Source organism: Lepus europaeus, chromosome 2 (assembly GCF_033115175.1).
Source record: "Lepus europaeus isolate LE1 chromosome 2, mLepTim1.pri, whole genome shotgun sequence".
Taxonomy (NCBI): Eukaryota; Metazoa; Chordata; class Mammalia; order Lagomorpha; family Leporidae; genus Lepus; species Lepus europaeus.
Window position 1 is genome coordinate 139,701,848 of NC_084828.1, and position 14,252 is coordinate 139,716,099.

The 14,252-nt window shown below is 43.1% G+C and overlaps 1 protein-coding gene across 2 annotated transcripts in view; it reads left to right on the forward strand.

The window, feature by feature from the left end:
- GK5 (glycerol kinase 5) overlaps positions 1–14,252 on the forward strand; it is a 95,557-nt gene that overhangs the window by 34,876 nt on the left and 46,429 nt on the right. For both annotated transcript variants that reach the window (XM_062213806.1, XM_062213814.1), the window contains 4 exons: positions 9,333–9,408; positions 11,037–11,098; positions 11,285–11,358; positions 11,562–11,622. In XM_062213806.1, coding sequence (XP_062069790.1) covers positions 9,333–9,408; positions 11,037–11,098; positions 11,285–11,358; positions 11,562–11,622 — 273 coding nt within the window. The remainder of the gene's footprint in view (positions 1–9,332; positions 9,409–11,036; positions 11,099–11,284; positions 11,359–11,561; positions 11,623–14,252) is intronic.

Sequence of the window (14,252 nt, forward strand, 5' to 3'; positions counted from 1 at the left end):
TAGGTTAAGGTTTCTCCATGTCTTTTTTTACTTGATAGCTCATTTCTTTTTGTCACTAAGAAATATGTCATTTTTTGGATGTTGTCAACATTTGTTAATTCAGTTACCTATTGAAAAACATCTTGGTTGCTTCTAATTTTTGGCAATTATGAATAAAGTTCCTATAAACTTTGTCTGCAGATTTTTATGTGGACATAAAATTTCAGCTCATTTAGGTAAATACCTAGGTGTGTGATTGCTAGATAGTATGGTAAGACTCCATTTAATTTTGTATGAAACTGCCAAATTATCTTCCAAAGTGACTGCAGCCTTTTGCCTCCCACCAACAATGAATGAGAATCCCTGTTGCTCCATATCCTTATCAGCATTTGATGTTGTTAGAGTTGGAGTTTAGTCATTCATTCTAACGGGGTGTAGTGTTATCTTAGTGTTTTAATAGGTGTGTAGTAGTATCTCATTGTAGTTCCCTAATGGCATATGATATAGAATACATTTTCTGATGTTTATCTACCATTTGAATATCTTCTTTGGGGAGGTGTCTATTTAGATGCTTTACCCACTTGAAAAATGTTTAATTTGTAGACTAATTTTTAATCAATTTTAGGCTTACAGAAAACTGAGTGGAAAATAGTTTCTACATACACCTTCATGCCCACCACTACCAATTTTCTATTACTTACATATCATATTAGTGTAGTATTATTTGTTACAATTGATGAACTAATTTTGATGCACTTTTACTAACTAGAATTGATAGTTTACCTTAGGGTTAACCCATTGTTTTGTACGTTCTATGGGTCTCTACAAATACACAATGACATGCATTCACTGTTACAGATTCATACACAATAGTTTTACTTCCCTAAAAATCCCCTCTGGTCATCCTTGTTGGTACAGAGCTTCCAGCAATTTGTCAGTTGCAGTTTAGATTTTCCTATATAAAATGTTTTATCTCTCTGGCTTCTTTCAAGATTTTCTCTTTGTCTTTGGTTTTCAGCAGTTTGAGTATAATACACTCAGTGTGGGTTTTTTTATGTTGATGCTTGTGCTTAGTATCCTCTGAGCTTCCTGGATCTATGGTCTGGTATCTGTTATTAATTTTGGAAAATTCTCACTAATTTTTATGGAAAATATTTCTTCTGTTCCATTGTTGTCTTCTGATAACTCCCACTATACATGTTACACTTCTTGCACTGTCACAGAGCTCATGAATATTGTTTTTTTTTTTTTAAGATTTATTTATTTTATTTGAAAGGCACAGTTACAGAGAGGCAGAGAGAGATCATCCATCCGCTGGTTCACTCCCCAGATGGCCACAACGACAGGAGCTGCGCCGATCCGAAGCCAGGAGCCAGGGGCTTCTTCCGGGTCTTCCACATGAGTGCAGGGGCCCAAGGACTTGGGCCATCTTCTACTGCTATCTCAGGCAGTAGCAGAGAGCTTGATTGAAAGTGAAGCAACCAGGACTAGTACCGGCACCCACATGGGATGCCGGCGCTTCAGGCAGCAATTTACCCACTACGCCACAGCACCGGCCCCATGAATATTGTTTTAATAATGTTTTCTTTTTATTCCCCACCCCGCTTTCTTCTTTTTAGTTTGGAAAGTTTTTTTTTTTTTTTAAAGATTTATTTATTTATTTGAAAGAGTTACAGAGAGAGAAAGAGAGAGAGAATCTTCCATCTGCTAGTTCACTCCCTAAATGGGTGCAACAACTGGAGCTGGGCCAATCTGAAGCCAGAAGCCAGGAGCCAGGAGCTGTATTCATGTTTCTCACATGGGTGCAGGGGCCCAAGTACTTGGGCCATCTTCTACTGCTTTCCCAGATGCTTTAGCATGGAGCTGGATCAGAAGTAGAGCAGCCGGGGCTTGAACTGGTGCTTATATGGGATGCCAGTGTTGCAAGTGGTGGCTTAACCTACCATGCCACAAGTTTGGGAAGATTTATTGATGTGTCTTTTCTCTCTTTATATCTTCAAGGTAACTGATTTTTTTTTTTTTTTACTATGTCCAGTCTACTGATGAGTCCACTATGCGCTGTCTTCATTTGTTTCAGTGTTTTTGATTTGTAGCATTTCCTTTTTCTGAGAGTTTCCATTCCTCTGCTTGCCTCTCTGTTCTTTCCACTTTCTTTCATTAGAGCCCTTACCATATTAACCACAGATATTTTTAAATTCCCTGCCTGCTAATTAAATTCCTTGTCTGATTCTGGTTCTGTGCTTGTTCTGTCATTTAGACTGGGTTTTCTTGCCTTCTGATTTGTTGTTGTTCAAAGCTGTACATGATGTAGTGGGTAAAAGGAACTGAGACAAAATAGGCTTTTTTTTTTTTTTTTTTTTTTTTGACAGGCAGAGTGGACAGTGAGAGAGAGACAGAGAGAAAGGTCTTCCTTTTGCCGTTGGTTCACCCTCCAATGGCCGCCACGGCCGGCGCACCGCGCTGATCCGAGGGCAGGAGCCAGGTGCTTATCCTGGTCTCCCATGGGGTGCAGGGCCCAAGCACTTGGGCCATCCTGCACTGCACTCCTGGGCCATAGCAGAGAGCTGGCCTGGAAGAGGGGCAACCGGGACAGAATCCGGCACCCCAACCGGGACTAGAACCCGGTGTGCTGGCACCACAGGCGGAGGATTAGCCTGTTGAGCCACAGCGCCGGCCAAAATAGGCTTTTAATCTGAGGTTTAACGTTGATCTCACTGGGAGTTGTTATGCTGTATTTACGGTTAGTTGCAGCTGTGATGTTGGAGATAAATTTCTTCACATTTCCTTATTTTTATCTCCTGTGTCGTCTCTGGGTTTCCCGGGAGACTTCTTAAATACAGCCTGAAGCTGGCAATGCTTTCAGTTGTAATCTCTGATTAATTCAGAAGTCCTGTTGATGTGGTGAAGGTTGTGGGAAGGCAAAACAGTCTATCATCCATTTATTTAAGAGGCAAAGAGAAAGACACACAGAACTCCGCACCTGCTGGTTCGCTCCTCAGAGTGCCTGCAACCACCAGGGCTGGGCTGGACCAGAGCTAGGAGCTGTAAACTCAGTGTGGGACTTCCACGTGAGTAGCACAGACCCACTGCTTGAGCCATCCTCTCTGTCTCCCAGGATGTGCACATTAGCAGGGAGCTGAACTGGGGAGCAGAGCCAAGATCTAACCCAGGCCCTCTGATGATAGGATGTGGGCGTTGCAACCTGCAGCTTAACCTCTAGGCCAAGTGCCCGCCCCACTTACTCTTTTATCTTTTAGATGGGGCAGGAGGGCTGGAAGAGGCTGGAACTGATCATAACCGTGCTGTTATGACGAAGTAGTGTTTCTTAAATGCAGCCCACTTGTGAGGAGTACAGCACACTCTGGATTTGTTTCACAGTTGTTACTTTCACCTGTCTGAGGCACAACCTCTGTGCTTCTCTGCCTTTTCTCCAGTGTTCAACCTGAAACCCTGGGCAGGCTCCTGGAGTTAACGTCACAAAAGTATTGGATTCCTGTAAGCCTGGACCTCCAGGGTTTGGTTTTGTTTTTTTAATCAACAAATATCTAATCCACAGTTTAGTCTCCAGCAACACTCTTTAAGTGCTCCTCCCAAGCTCCAGCTGCAGCTGCTGTTCTTGGTAGGCTCTTACGCCTCGTGCTCACCTGCTTTTGGATTTTCTGGTGGGTGCTTGTCCTGTGGCATCAACTCTCTGGCGGATGTAAGAAGAGTTGCTGGTTTTGCTTTTCACTTTGCTCAGCTTTTTTCTTGTAAGGATGGGAGTGACAGCTTCACACTTCTTACACAGCAGACCGAAAACGATTCTATCTTGTATGTTCAGAAATTTTCTTTTTTCCCCTGCATATTTCTTACAATCCTGGATGATATTTTTGTTTGCTATGTATTACAGGTATTTTCTCCAATTGTCCTTTGCCTCTGTCGTCTTCTCAAAAAGAAGTTGTTGATTTTAAAGCAGTCTAGTTTATCAGTCTTAATGTTTAGTAACTCTTTTTTGTTGTTGTCCTTTTAGGGAGGTCATTTCCTATTCTGAGCTCATAAAGATACTTACTTTTCACCTTCCATGAGTCAATAATTAAACTGGAATTGATTTTTGTAGTTGGTATAAAGTAAGAATCAAATTTCCTATGACATTTATCTTGATCCTTTCTGCCTCCACACCAACTTTAGAATGAGTTAATCAATTTATGCACATACACACAAACACACCCTCCTGAAAAAACCACAAACCCAGCCATAGCTGGAACTTATGTTGCGGTGGCAATGGAATTGTCATCTTTATACTAGTGAGCCTTGAATCCATAGCATGATCTTTCCCTTTTCAATAGTCTTTAATATACCTAAATTATGTTCCACAGTTTTTTCTGTAGGTTTCTTATACATTTTTAAATTAGATTCTATTAGATCCACTATTAGATAGTGGATATGTTTATAGCTAGCTGTTTTATCTAGTCTGTTTACTTATTTTCTAGCCTTCTCCGGCTGGTATTTAGAAATTGGTTAAGTTTTCTGATTTTACCTGTGATCAAAAAATATTCTTACATCAACTTAGTTATTTAAGTAACTTATCTGATGATTTTGTGTGAATGTGTGAGGGAGTACACAAGTGTCTATTTTGCAAATAGTTGCATGTTTATTTCTACTGGTCCAGCACTTTCATTTCTTTTTCTTTGCATTGGTGCCAAATTCCATGACATATTAATTAGAAAGAGTGAACCCAAATTCTTTTTCTCATTCTTAAACTCAGAATGAAAAGCTCAACATTTCACTATTTATGAATTTGCAATAGATTTTTTAAAAAGATCCTTTATAAAAGTAAGGAAGCTCTCTTGCTTTTCTCATTTGCTGAGAATTTCATTATTTTCTGCACTTATTATTTAAGTGTAGTGTATTTTATGTAACCTAATGGGATTTGTAGGGTTTCTTGAATTATTGCTTGGCACATGTTGATGATTTTGAAAAGTTCTCTGAGGAGCCACTACTTTTTATTTTTAATACTTTTTAAAAAAAAAGATTTATTTAGGGCCGGCGCTGTGGCTCAACAGGCTAATCCTCCACCTAGCGGCACCGGCACACCTGGTTCTAGTCCCGGTCGGGGCGCCGGATTCTGTCCCGGTTGCCCCTCTTCCAGGCCAGCTCTCTGCTGTGGCCCGGGAAGGCAGTGGAGGATGGCCCAAGTGCTTGGGCCCTGCACCCCATGGGAGACCAGGATAAGCACCTGGCTCCTGCCTTCGGGATCAGTGCGGTGTGCCGGCTGCAGCGCGCTGGCTGCAGCGCGCCGGCCACAGCGCGCTGGCTGCAGCGCGCCGGCCACGGCTGCCATTGGAGGGTGAATCAACGGCAAAAGGAAGACCTTTTTCTCTGTCTCTCTCTCTCTCTCACTGTCCACTCTGCCTGTCAAAAAAAAAAAAAAAGATTTATTTATTTATTTGAAAGGCAGAGTTACAGAGAGGCAGAGGCAGAGAGAGACAGAGAGAGAGGTCTTCCATCCTCTGGTTCGCTCCCCAAATGGCCACAATGGCTGGAGCTGGGCTGATCTGAAGCCAGGAGCCTGGAGCTTATTATAGGTCTCCCATGTGGGTGCAGGGGCCCAAGGAGTTGGACCATCTTCCACTGCTTTTCCAGACCATAGCAGAGAGCTGGATCGGAAGTGATACAGCCGGCACTTGAACTGGCGCCCATATGGGATGCCAGCCCTGCAAGCGACAGCTTTACCTGCTAAGCCACAGCACAAGTCCCGATGCAATTTATCTTTCAAATATTTTGATCCATGGTTGGTTGAATTCACGGATGCAGGACCTAAAGATACAAAGGGCAAACTACACACATATTTTTTTTTAATTTAATTTAATTTTTTTAAATTTTTGACAGGCAGAGTGGATAGTGAGAGAGAGAGAAAGGTCTTCCTTTTGCCGTTGGTTCACACTCCAATGGCTGCCGCGGTAGGCGCGCTGCGGCCGGCGCACCGCGCTGATCCGAAGCCAGGAGCCAGGTGCTTCTCCTGGTCTCCCATGCGGGTGCAGGGCCCAAGGACTTGGGCCATCCTCCACTGCCTTCCCGGGCCATAAGCAGAGAGCTGGCCTGGAAGAGGGGCAACCGGGATAGAATCTGGCGCCCCGACCGGGACTAGAACCCGGTGTGCCAGCGCCGCAAGGTGGAGGATTAGCCTGTTAAGCCACGGCGCTGGCCCAAACTACACATATTTAAGACCTTCTTACTAAACTCCCCAGGTCTCTTACCTTTTTTTACGTATTTGGCATCCTTTTGTCTCCAGGCTTCATTCTGAGTGTTTTTTTTCCCTAAACTATCCTTTCAAGTCTATTATCTGTTAACTTTAAAAATTTTTAGTTCTGTAATTTCTACCCTCCCCAATTATTAACCTGTTTATTTAAAAGTCCATGGATGTTAATTAATTCTAATATGTATAGCTTCCTCTTTTTCCTGCCACCTCTCCTCCCATGTTCTCATTTCATAGTTGGTTACTAACCTGTGTATGTATGTGAGCTGGATATCATATTTGCAAAATTGTGGTTAGAAATTACGACAATCTTAACCTAATTCTGTTTTGCTCTAGATAGGAATTATGTTTGCTTTCTCCACTCTCCCAGGCACCAGGACTGTCTCAATCTTATAACTGAGATGATTTAAATCTGAGTTGTACTTCCTGTCATTCTAGTTTACCCTTATTCTTAGAATAGAGCCTCTTGGAGTCCTAACCAGGATGAGGGCAATTGACCTTGATTCTACCTTAGGAAGTCCTGATGTCTACCTTCTGTTCCCCTAAACATCTTTAGTGCTTCCATTCATTATTTTTATTTCAGTTATTTACTTTAAATATTTGTTGTTGTTTATTTTGATAACTCAAAAGGCAGAGAGACAGACATAGAGAAGTCTTCCATCTGCTGGTTCATTTCCTAAATATCCATGACAGCCAAGGCTGGGCCAGGGTGAAGCCAGGAGCCCAGAACTCAGTCTGGGCCTTCCACACAGGTGGCAGGGACCAAAGTACTTGAGCCAACATCCACTGCCTCCCAGGGTGCACATCAGCAGGAAGCTGGATGGAAAATAGTCTCTACTGATGCACTCTGATAGAGGATGCAGGCGCTCCAAGCATCCTCTTAACCACAGCACCAAATGCCCACTGCTCAGTTATTTGCTGAAGAAGCGTTTTGTTTGAAGATCTGCTCTATGCCAGGAACCCTTCCAGGTGTTGGTGTTATACATATGAATACGATCTTGTCCCTCCCCTAAGGAGTTTAGAGAAGCAATAATTCTGTGAAATAATGGCTATATGGAAGATATCCATCAGGTTCTGTAGATTAAGTAAAGGAGGAACACAAGCAGCAGGCAGAGTTGGGCAAGACCAGGAAATGCTATTCTTGAGTTGGAGAGACAGTAAATATATTTTATAAAATTGTTTTCCAAACATTTCAGTTTCACTAGTTTAGTTTCACTAGCTAGTTTAAAGAGGTTTTTTGTTGTTGTTTGTTTTGTTTTTAAAGATTTTTTTTTTATTTGAAAGGTAGAGTTACAGAGAGAGAGAGAGAGATTTCCCATCTGCTGGTTTACTCCCCAAAAGGCCACAATGGTTGGGCTGGGCCAGGCTGAAGCCAGGAGCCTAGAATTCCATCCAGGTCTCCCATGTGGGTGGCAGGGGCCCAAGTACTTGAGCCATCACCTTCTACTTTCCCAGGCTCATTATCAGGGAGCTGGATTGGTGGTGGTGCCGTTGGGACTCAAACCAGATCTCGAATGGGAATGCCAGCACTGCAAGTAGGTTAACCTGCAGCACCACAGACAGCCCCGCTTCGGTGGTATTCAATTGGTCATACAATCTCAGAGGCCAGATTTAAAGAGGAGCATCAGTCAGACCTTCCCATGGGAGGAGTATAAAACAAACTTGGAGCCATGTTGTAAAGCACAGGGGGGAACCTTTGTTCTCCCAAGGGCCATTTGGATATTTATAACATCATTTGCATGTCATACAAAATTATCAACTTACAAATTAGCCTGCTATAGATTTATTGAACTTCAAGACCTGCCTGCAGTTGCCTTGGCAAGGACAGAATGAATGATTTCACAGGCCTTATATGGCCCGAGGGCCAGATATTCCCCACCCCTGTTTACAATCACACTAAGTCATGACAGCAGACTTTTTTAAAATAATTATTTGAAAGACAGAGTTACAGAGAGAGAGGGGTCTTCCATTCCACTGGTTCACTCCCCAAATGACCGCAATGACCAGAGCTGAGCTGATCTGAAGCCAGGAGCCAGGAGCTTCTTACAGTTCTCCCACATGGGATGGCAAATTTTTTTTTTTTTTTAGATTTCTTTTATTTATTTGAAATAGTTACAGAGAAAAGGAGAGAGAGATGGGGGCGGGGGGAGAGAGAGAGAGAGAAAGTGAGAGAGATCTCCCATCCTTTGGTTTACTCCCCAGATACCCACAACAGCCAAGGCTGAAGCCAGGAGCCAGAACTTCATCAAGGTCTCCCATATGGGTAGTAGGGGCCCAAGCACTTGGGCCATCTTCTGCTGCTTTTCCCTGGCCGTTAGCAGGGAACTGGATTGGAAGTGGAGCAGTCAGGATTCAAATCGGCACCCAAGTCGGATGCCAGAACCCAATGTGCCACAATGCTAACCCCTTAAACAGGCTTTGATACTTCTGTTTCCCTTGGCCTGCTTTGGCCTAAGGATTGGCAGTTTATGTTGTGTAAAGGCCAGATGGTGACCTTCAGTACTGTAAGGTTTTTATCACAACTCCTCTGCTGTTGCTGCAGGAAAGCAGCCATGGGAAATCCATGAGCAAATGAGTTTCATTGCATTCCAATAATACTTTCTTCATGGACACTGACACAGAAGATTCTTCTTTCATTTTTTTAGCCACTAAAAAATTTAAAAACCATTCTAACCTTGCTGCACAAAAACAGGCACTGAACTGGGCTTGGCCCCGGGGCCATACTGCGCTGTTCCTGCTGTAAGGTATACTAGTGTATTTGTATGTCTAAACTAAAAATATGTATACTTTGCCTTTGTTAATCACAAAAGTGATATATGCTTAGTTAAAAAACCAATGCTTTTCAGAAATATTACACAGAAAATTAAAGTCTCCCTCCCCCACTAAAGCAGAAATGCTGTAATTATTGCATAGAACCATTTAGAATATATTCTAGGCATTATTTTCTTGTGTATACATTAATTTTTATCAACATGGGAGTATATTATGCTATGTATATGAATGTAATGGAAGTATATTATATCTAGTAAAATGGGAATATATTATATCATGCTGTGCACTTAATTAGGTACTTAACAGCTTCAGCCTTGAACTGATTTTGTGCTGTTACATTTTCAAGGTGCAAAAGGCAGCTGAAGAAGGAAATTGTTGCTTTGGAACTATTGACACCTGGTTATTACATAAGCTCACCAAAGGTAAGCATGACCTGATAGCTCTGTCTCAGTTAAAACTTGACAGAGAGGATTCACCTAGAAAAGCTGAAGTTCCCTTTTGCTCCCTTTTCCCTTCCTGCATCCCAGACATACTGCTGTTTGGTATCCTAACAACTGCACATTATAGAAAAACTAGATGTGTCTCAGATTTGTTGAAGAGGAGAGTGATTTTTAAATTTTAATAAAACCTCAAATATAAGAACTGGGTAGGGACCAGGTTGTGGCATGGTGTGTAAAGCTGCTGCCTGTGATGCCAGCGTCCTGTATAGGCACTGGTTCATGTTCCAGCTGCTCCACTTCCAATCCAGCTCCCTGCTAATGGCCCGGGAAAAGCAGTGGGAAGATGGCCCAAGTTCTTGGACCCCTGTACCCACGTGGGAGTTCTGGAAGAAGCTTCTGGCTCCTGGCTCTGTCCTGGTCCGGTTCCAGCTGTTGTGAGGAATGAACCAGCAGATGGAAGATTGTTATCTCTCTCCCTCTCCCACTCCCTCTCCCTCTCTCTTTCTCACCCATCTCTCTTTGTAACTCTGACTTTCAAATAAATAAATAAATCATATATTTTTTTAAAAAGCACTGGGTAACAGTCTTAATTTCTTTTTTTTTTTTTTGACAGGCAGAGTGGATAGTGAGAGAGAGAAAAAGGTCTTCCTTTTTGCTGTTGGTTTACCCTCCAATGGCCGCCACGGCCGGCACACTGCGGCCGGCGCACCGCGCTGTTCCAAAGCCAGGAGCCAGGTGCTTCTCCTGGTCTCCCATGCAGGTGCAGGGCCCAAGGACTTGGGCCATCCTCCACTGCCTTCCCGGACCATAGCAGAGGGCTGGCCGGGAAGAGGGGCAACCAGGATAGAATCCGGGGCCCCAACCGGGACTAGAACCCAGTGTGCTGGCGCCGCAAGGCGGAGGATTAGCCTGTTGAGCCACGGCGCTGGCCAGTCTTAATTGCTTTTTAAAAAAAGATGTATTTATTTATTTGGAAGTCAGATTTACAGAGGAGGAGGAGACAGAGAGAGGGAGATCCTCCTTCTGCTCGTTTACTCCCCAAATGGCCTCAGTTGCAGTGGTGGGGCTGGACCAGGACAAAGCCAGGAACCAGGAACTACTTCTGGATCTCCCATGTGTGTGCAGGGGCCCAAAGACTTGGACCATCTGCTGCTTTCCCGGGAGTGTTAGCAGGGAGCTTGATGGGAAGTGGAGAAGCTGGTTCTCAAACCGATACCCAGATGAAATGCCAGTGTCATAGGTGGTGGTTTTACCTGTTGAGCCACAGTGCTGGCCCCAACAGTCTTAATTTCAAGAAGGGTAAGACTTAAGTTCAGTGCCAAATCTGCCAGGTTGCAAGAGAGTATAACTACAGGCGATCGTTTGACATCAATGAACCTCTTTGGGCATCTTTAAGCTGGGGATCATAACATGACAATGCCTATGAAAGTGCTTTGTAAGCTATGTAAGTTTCCAAAGGTTAAGTAGGAAGTTGTTCTGGAGACTTCACCATGGAAATAATGCAGTTAGCAATGAACTCAAGGGTAGACAAAGGTTTAGATTATAAACTAGGAATAGATATTGATTTATCCTACCTGATAATATGTGTACTATTTCCAATGTAAATTTAGGTTCTGAATATGCCACGGATGTTTCAAATGCCAGTACAACTGGACTTTTTGATCCCTATAAGGTAAAGATTTTTTTTTCTTCTTTTTGAATCATCAGTTATTGTATAATTTATGTCAGATTTTTAAAGATTAAATTGTCATGTAAAACTTGTGTATATTTTATCATGTACAGCATGATGTTTTGAAATGTGTATATGGGTTTGACATATGTAAATATGTATATTCTGGTGATATATTTTTATACTTAGATGTGTTGGAGCAGTCTCATTACCTCCTTGGTTTCAATACCACTCTCCCTCCTGCCTCCTGTGAAGGACACGAGGTAATAATGACCATCACGTACAGAAACCAACTAAATTGTCCTTGAATTCATTTGGCTTTGGTGGGGGAAAGCATTTATTACATGTCTGAGATGCTTATATTTTCATGGCGTAACTGTTTGGCCTATGCTAAGATGTTTACTGAATTTTAAATAATTAACATTTCTGGAGATATAACTAATGTTTTAATCAATTTTATTTGAAGCCACAATTTTGGATCAGTGGATAAAGAGATATTTGGTGTGCCTATACCAATAGTTGCCTTGGTAAGTAGGAAACATGAGTTTCTCTTTGTATAATATAAACAGATGAATATAAATGAATAGTAAGGACCAGCTCTATGAGAAAGTGTAGAGGAAATATGGCCGCAACCAGGGACAAAGAAAGAAAAGCGGACCCCTCCTCCCAACACAGACCTTGAAAAGTGGCTGCTTGCAATTAACTAGTGAAGCAGCTGCCCACTGTTATCTTGTCTAGGGAGGGAAGACGTCCTAAGTTCTGCTTCTGTCAGCTCCGGTCATATATCTGTCCTAATGAATCTGTCCCTGATATCTCTTCTACAAACATACCAGGCCCACCGACCATTGGAAGTGCGGTCCTAAATCACATAGGCTGCAATTTGAACCCCCAATGCTGTACCAGCTAAGGTATGATGCTGATGAACCTATAAATACTGTAAGAAACTTGGGATTGTTGCTCAGTTCTCAGGAAATGATTCCAGCTGAGCCCACTGGCGTAATAAAGTGCTTGATCCTCCACCGTCTCTGGTGCCTGTTTGACAAAGGGAGTCGTCCCACCTCAGACTTCTGTAACAAAAGAAAAGGTCATTGGCAGAATAAAATTGAAGTGTTTTTTTTTTTTTCCTTTTAAGCTAAAAGGCCCTGGATATAACCAGAAGTGTCCTCTATATTCTGGAAAAGGGACCACAGGGCCAGTATTATATCATGGAAGCACTTCATAACCTTTTCTGACTTATCTGTGTATTGTTTTTCAGAAACCGTGTTCAATTTTTAAAAAGTAATCTATTCTGAGTAACTTTGGTTGATGTTGGATACTCTGAGACAAAAAGCTATGATGGGGAGCAGGCGTTTGGCCTGGCAGTTAAGATGCTGCCATCCCATAGTGGAGTACCTGGATTCTGATTCCTGGCTCCAGCTCCGGACTTCAGCTTCCCGCCAATGCAAAGCGTGGGAAGCAGTGATGATGCTCAGTTAGTTGGGTTCTTGTCCCGCACTGAGAGATCTGGATTGTACTGTCCATTCCCAGCCTTGACCTTGCCCAGTCTTGACTGTTACAGGCATGTGGGGAGTAAACCAGTAGATGAGAGCTCTTCTCTTTGCTCCACTTCTCTTCTCTCCTTTTCTCTTCCCTTCCCCTCCCCTCCACTCCCTTCCTCTCATTTCCTCCCTCCTCCTCCTTCTCCTCCTCTCTACCTGTTAAATAAATAAGCATTTTAAAAACAAAAGCAATGATGGAGCCGATGTTTGATTTATATTTTACAGTGTAACTATAAATAGTAATAGGGCAATTTAAACTAAAGGAGAAAGTTGTATTTACATTTTTTAATCCTTAGCCAGTACCCACCAGAACAAAAGTTTGTGGAAGAATGAAAAATTTGCTACTTCTGAGGGTTTTTTTTTTTTTAAAGATTTATTTATTTGAAGTCAGAGTTACACAGAGATAGAAGAGAGAGGCAGAGAGAGAGAGAGAGGTCTTCCATCCTATGGTTCACTCCCTAATTGGCTGCAATGGCCAGAGCTGCGCCCATCCAAAGCCAGGAGCCAGGAGCTTCTTCCAGGTCTCCCATGCAGGTGCAGGGGCCCAGGGACTTGGGCCGTCTTCTACTGCTTTCCCAGGCCATAGCAGAGAGCTGGATGGGAAGTGGAGCAGCCGAGTCTCAAACCAGCACCCATATGGGATGCTGGCGCTTCAGGCTAGGGCTTTAACCTGCTGTGCCATGGTGCTGGCCCCACTGCTTTTGAGTTTTTTTGTTTGTTTGTTTTTTGTTTTGACAGGCAGAGTGGACAGTGAGAGAGACAGAGAGAGAAAGGTCTTCCTTTGCCGTTGGTTCACTCTCCAAAGGCCTGCCCTTGTGAAAGGCTTTTTAAGATGAATTTGGTCCTTATTAACCACATTAACAGAATGTTCTAATTTTCCTTCTAACAAATTTGTATGGTTGAAAAATGGATAGTTTGGCCTATATCTATTTATATTTAAACAGGCACCTATTATTCCTTTTTTAAAAAGATTTATATTATTTATCTGAAAGACAGAGTTAGAGAGGTAGAGAGAGAGTTCTTCCATCCACTGGTTCAGTCCTCAGATGACTGCAGTGGACAGAGCTGAGCTGATCGATATGGAGCCACGAGCTTCTGGGTCTCCCACGTGGGTGCAGGGGTCCTCCACTGCTTTCCCAGGTTTATTAGCAGAGAGCTTGATCAGAAGTGGAGCAGCCAGGACTTGAACTGGCACCCATATGGGATGTTGGTGCTACAGACCCGTTGTGTGCTGGCCCCACACCTATTATTCTTAGTAATAAATAATATGTGCGGTCAGGGCCAGTGCTGTGATGTAGCCAGTGAAGCTGCTGCATGCGATGCCAGCATCCCATGTAGGCTCTGGATCGAGACCTGGCTGCTCCACCTCAGATCCAGCTGCCTGAATGGCCTGGGAAGGCAGAGGAAGATGGCCCAGGTCCCTGGGCCCCTGCACCCACATGGGAGACCCAGAAGAAGCTCCTGGCTCCTGGCTTTGGCCTGCCCTAGTCATTGTGGCCATTTGGGGAGTGAACCAGTGGATGGAATCTCTCTCTCTCTCTCTCTCTAACTCTGACTTCCAAATAAAGAAATAAATCTTTTTTTTTTTTTTAAAGAAAAGTGAGGTCAGTTATTTTGAC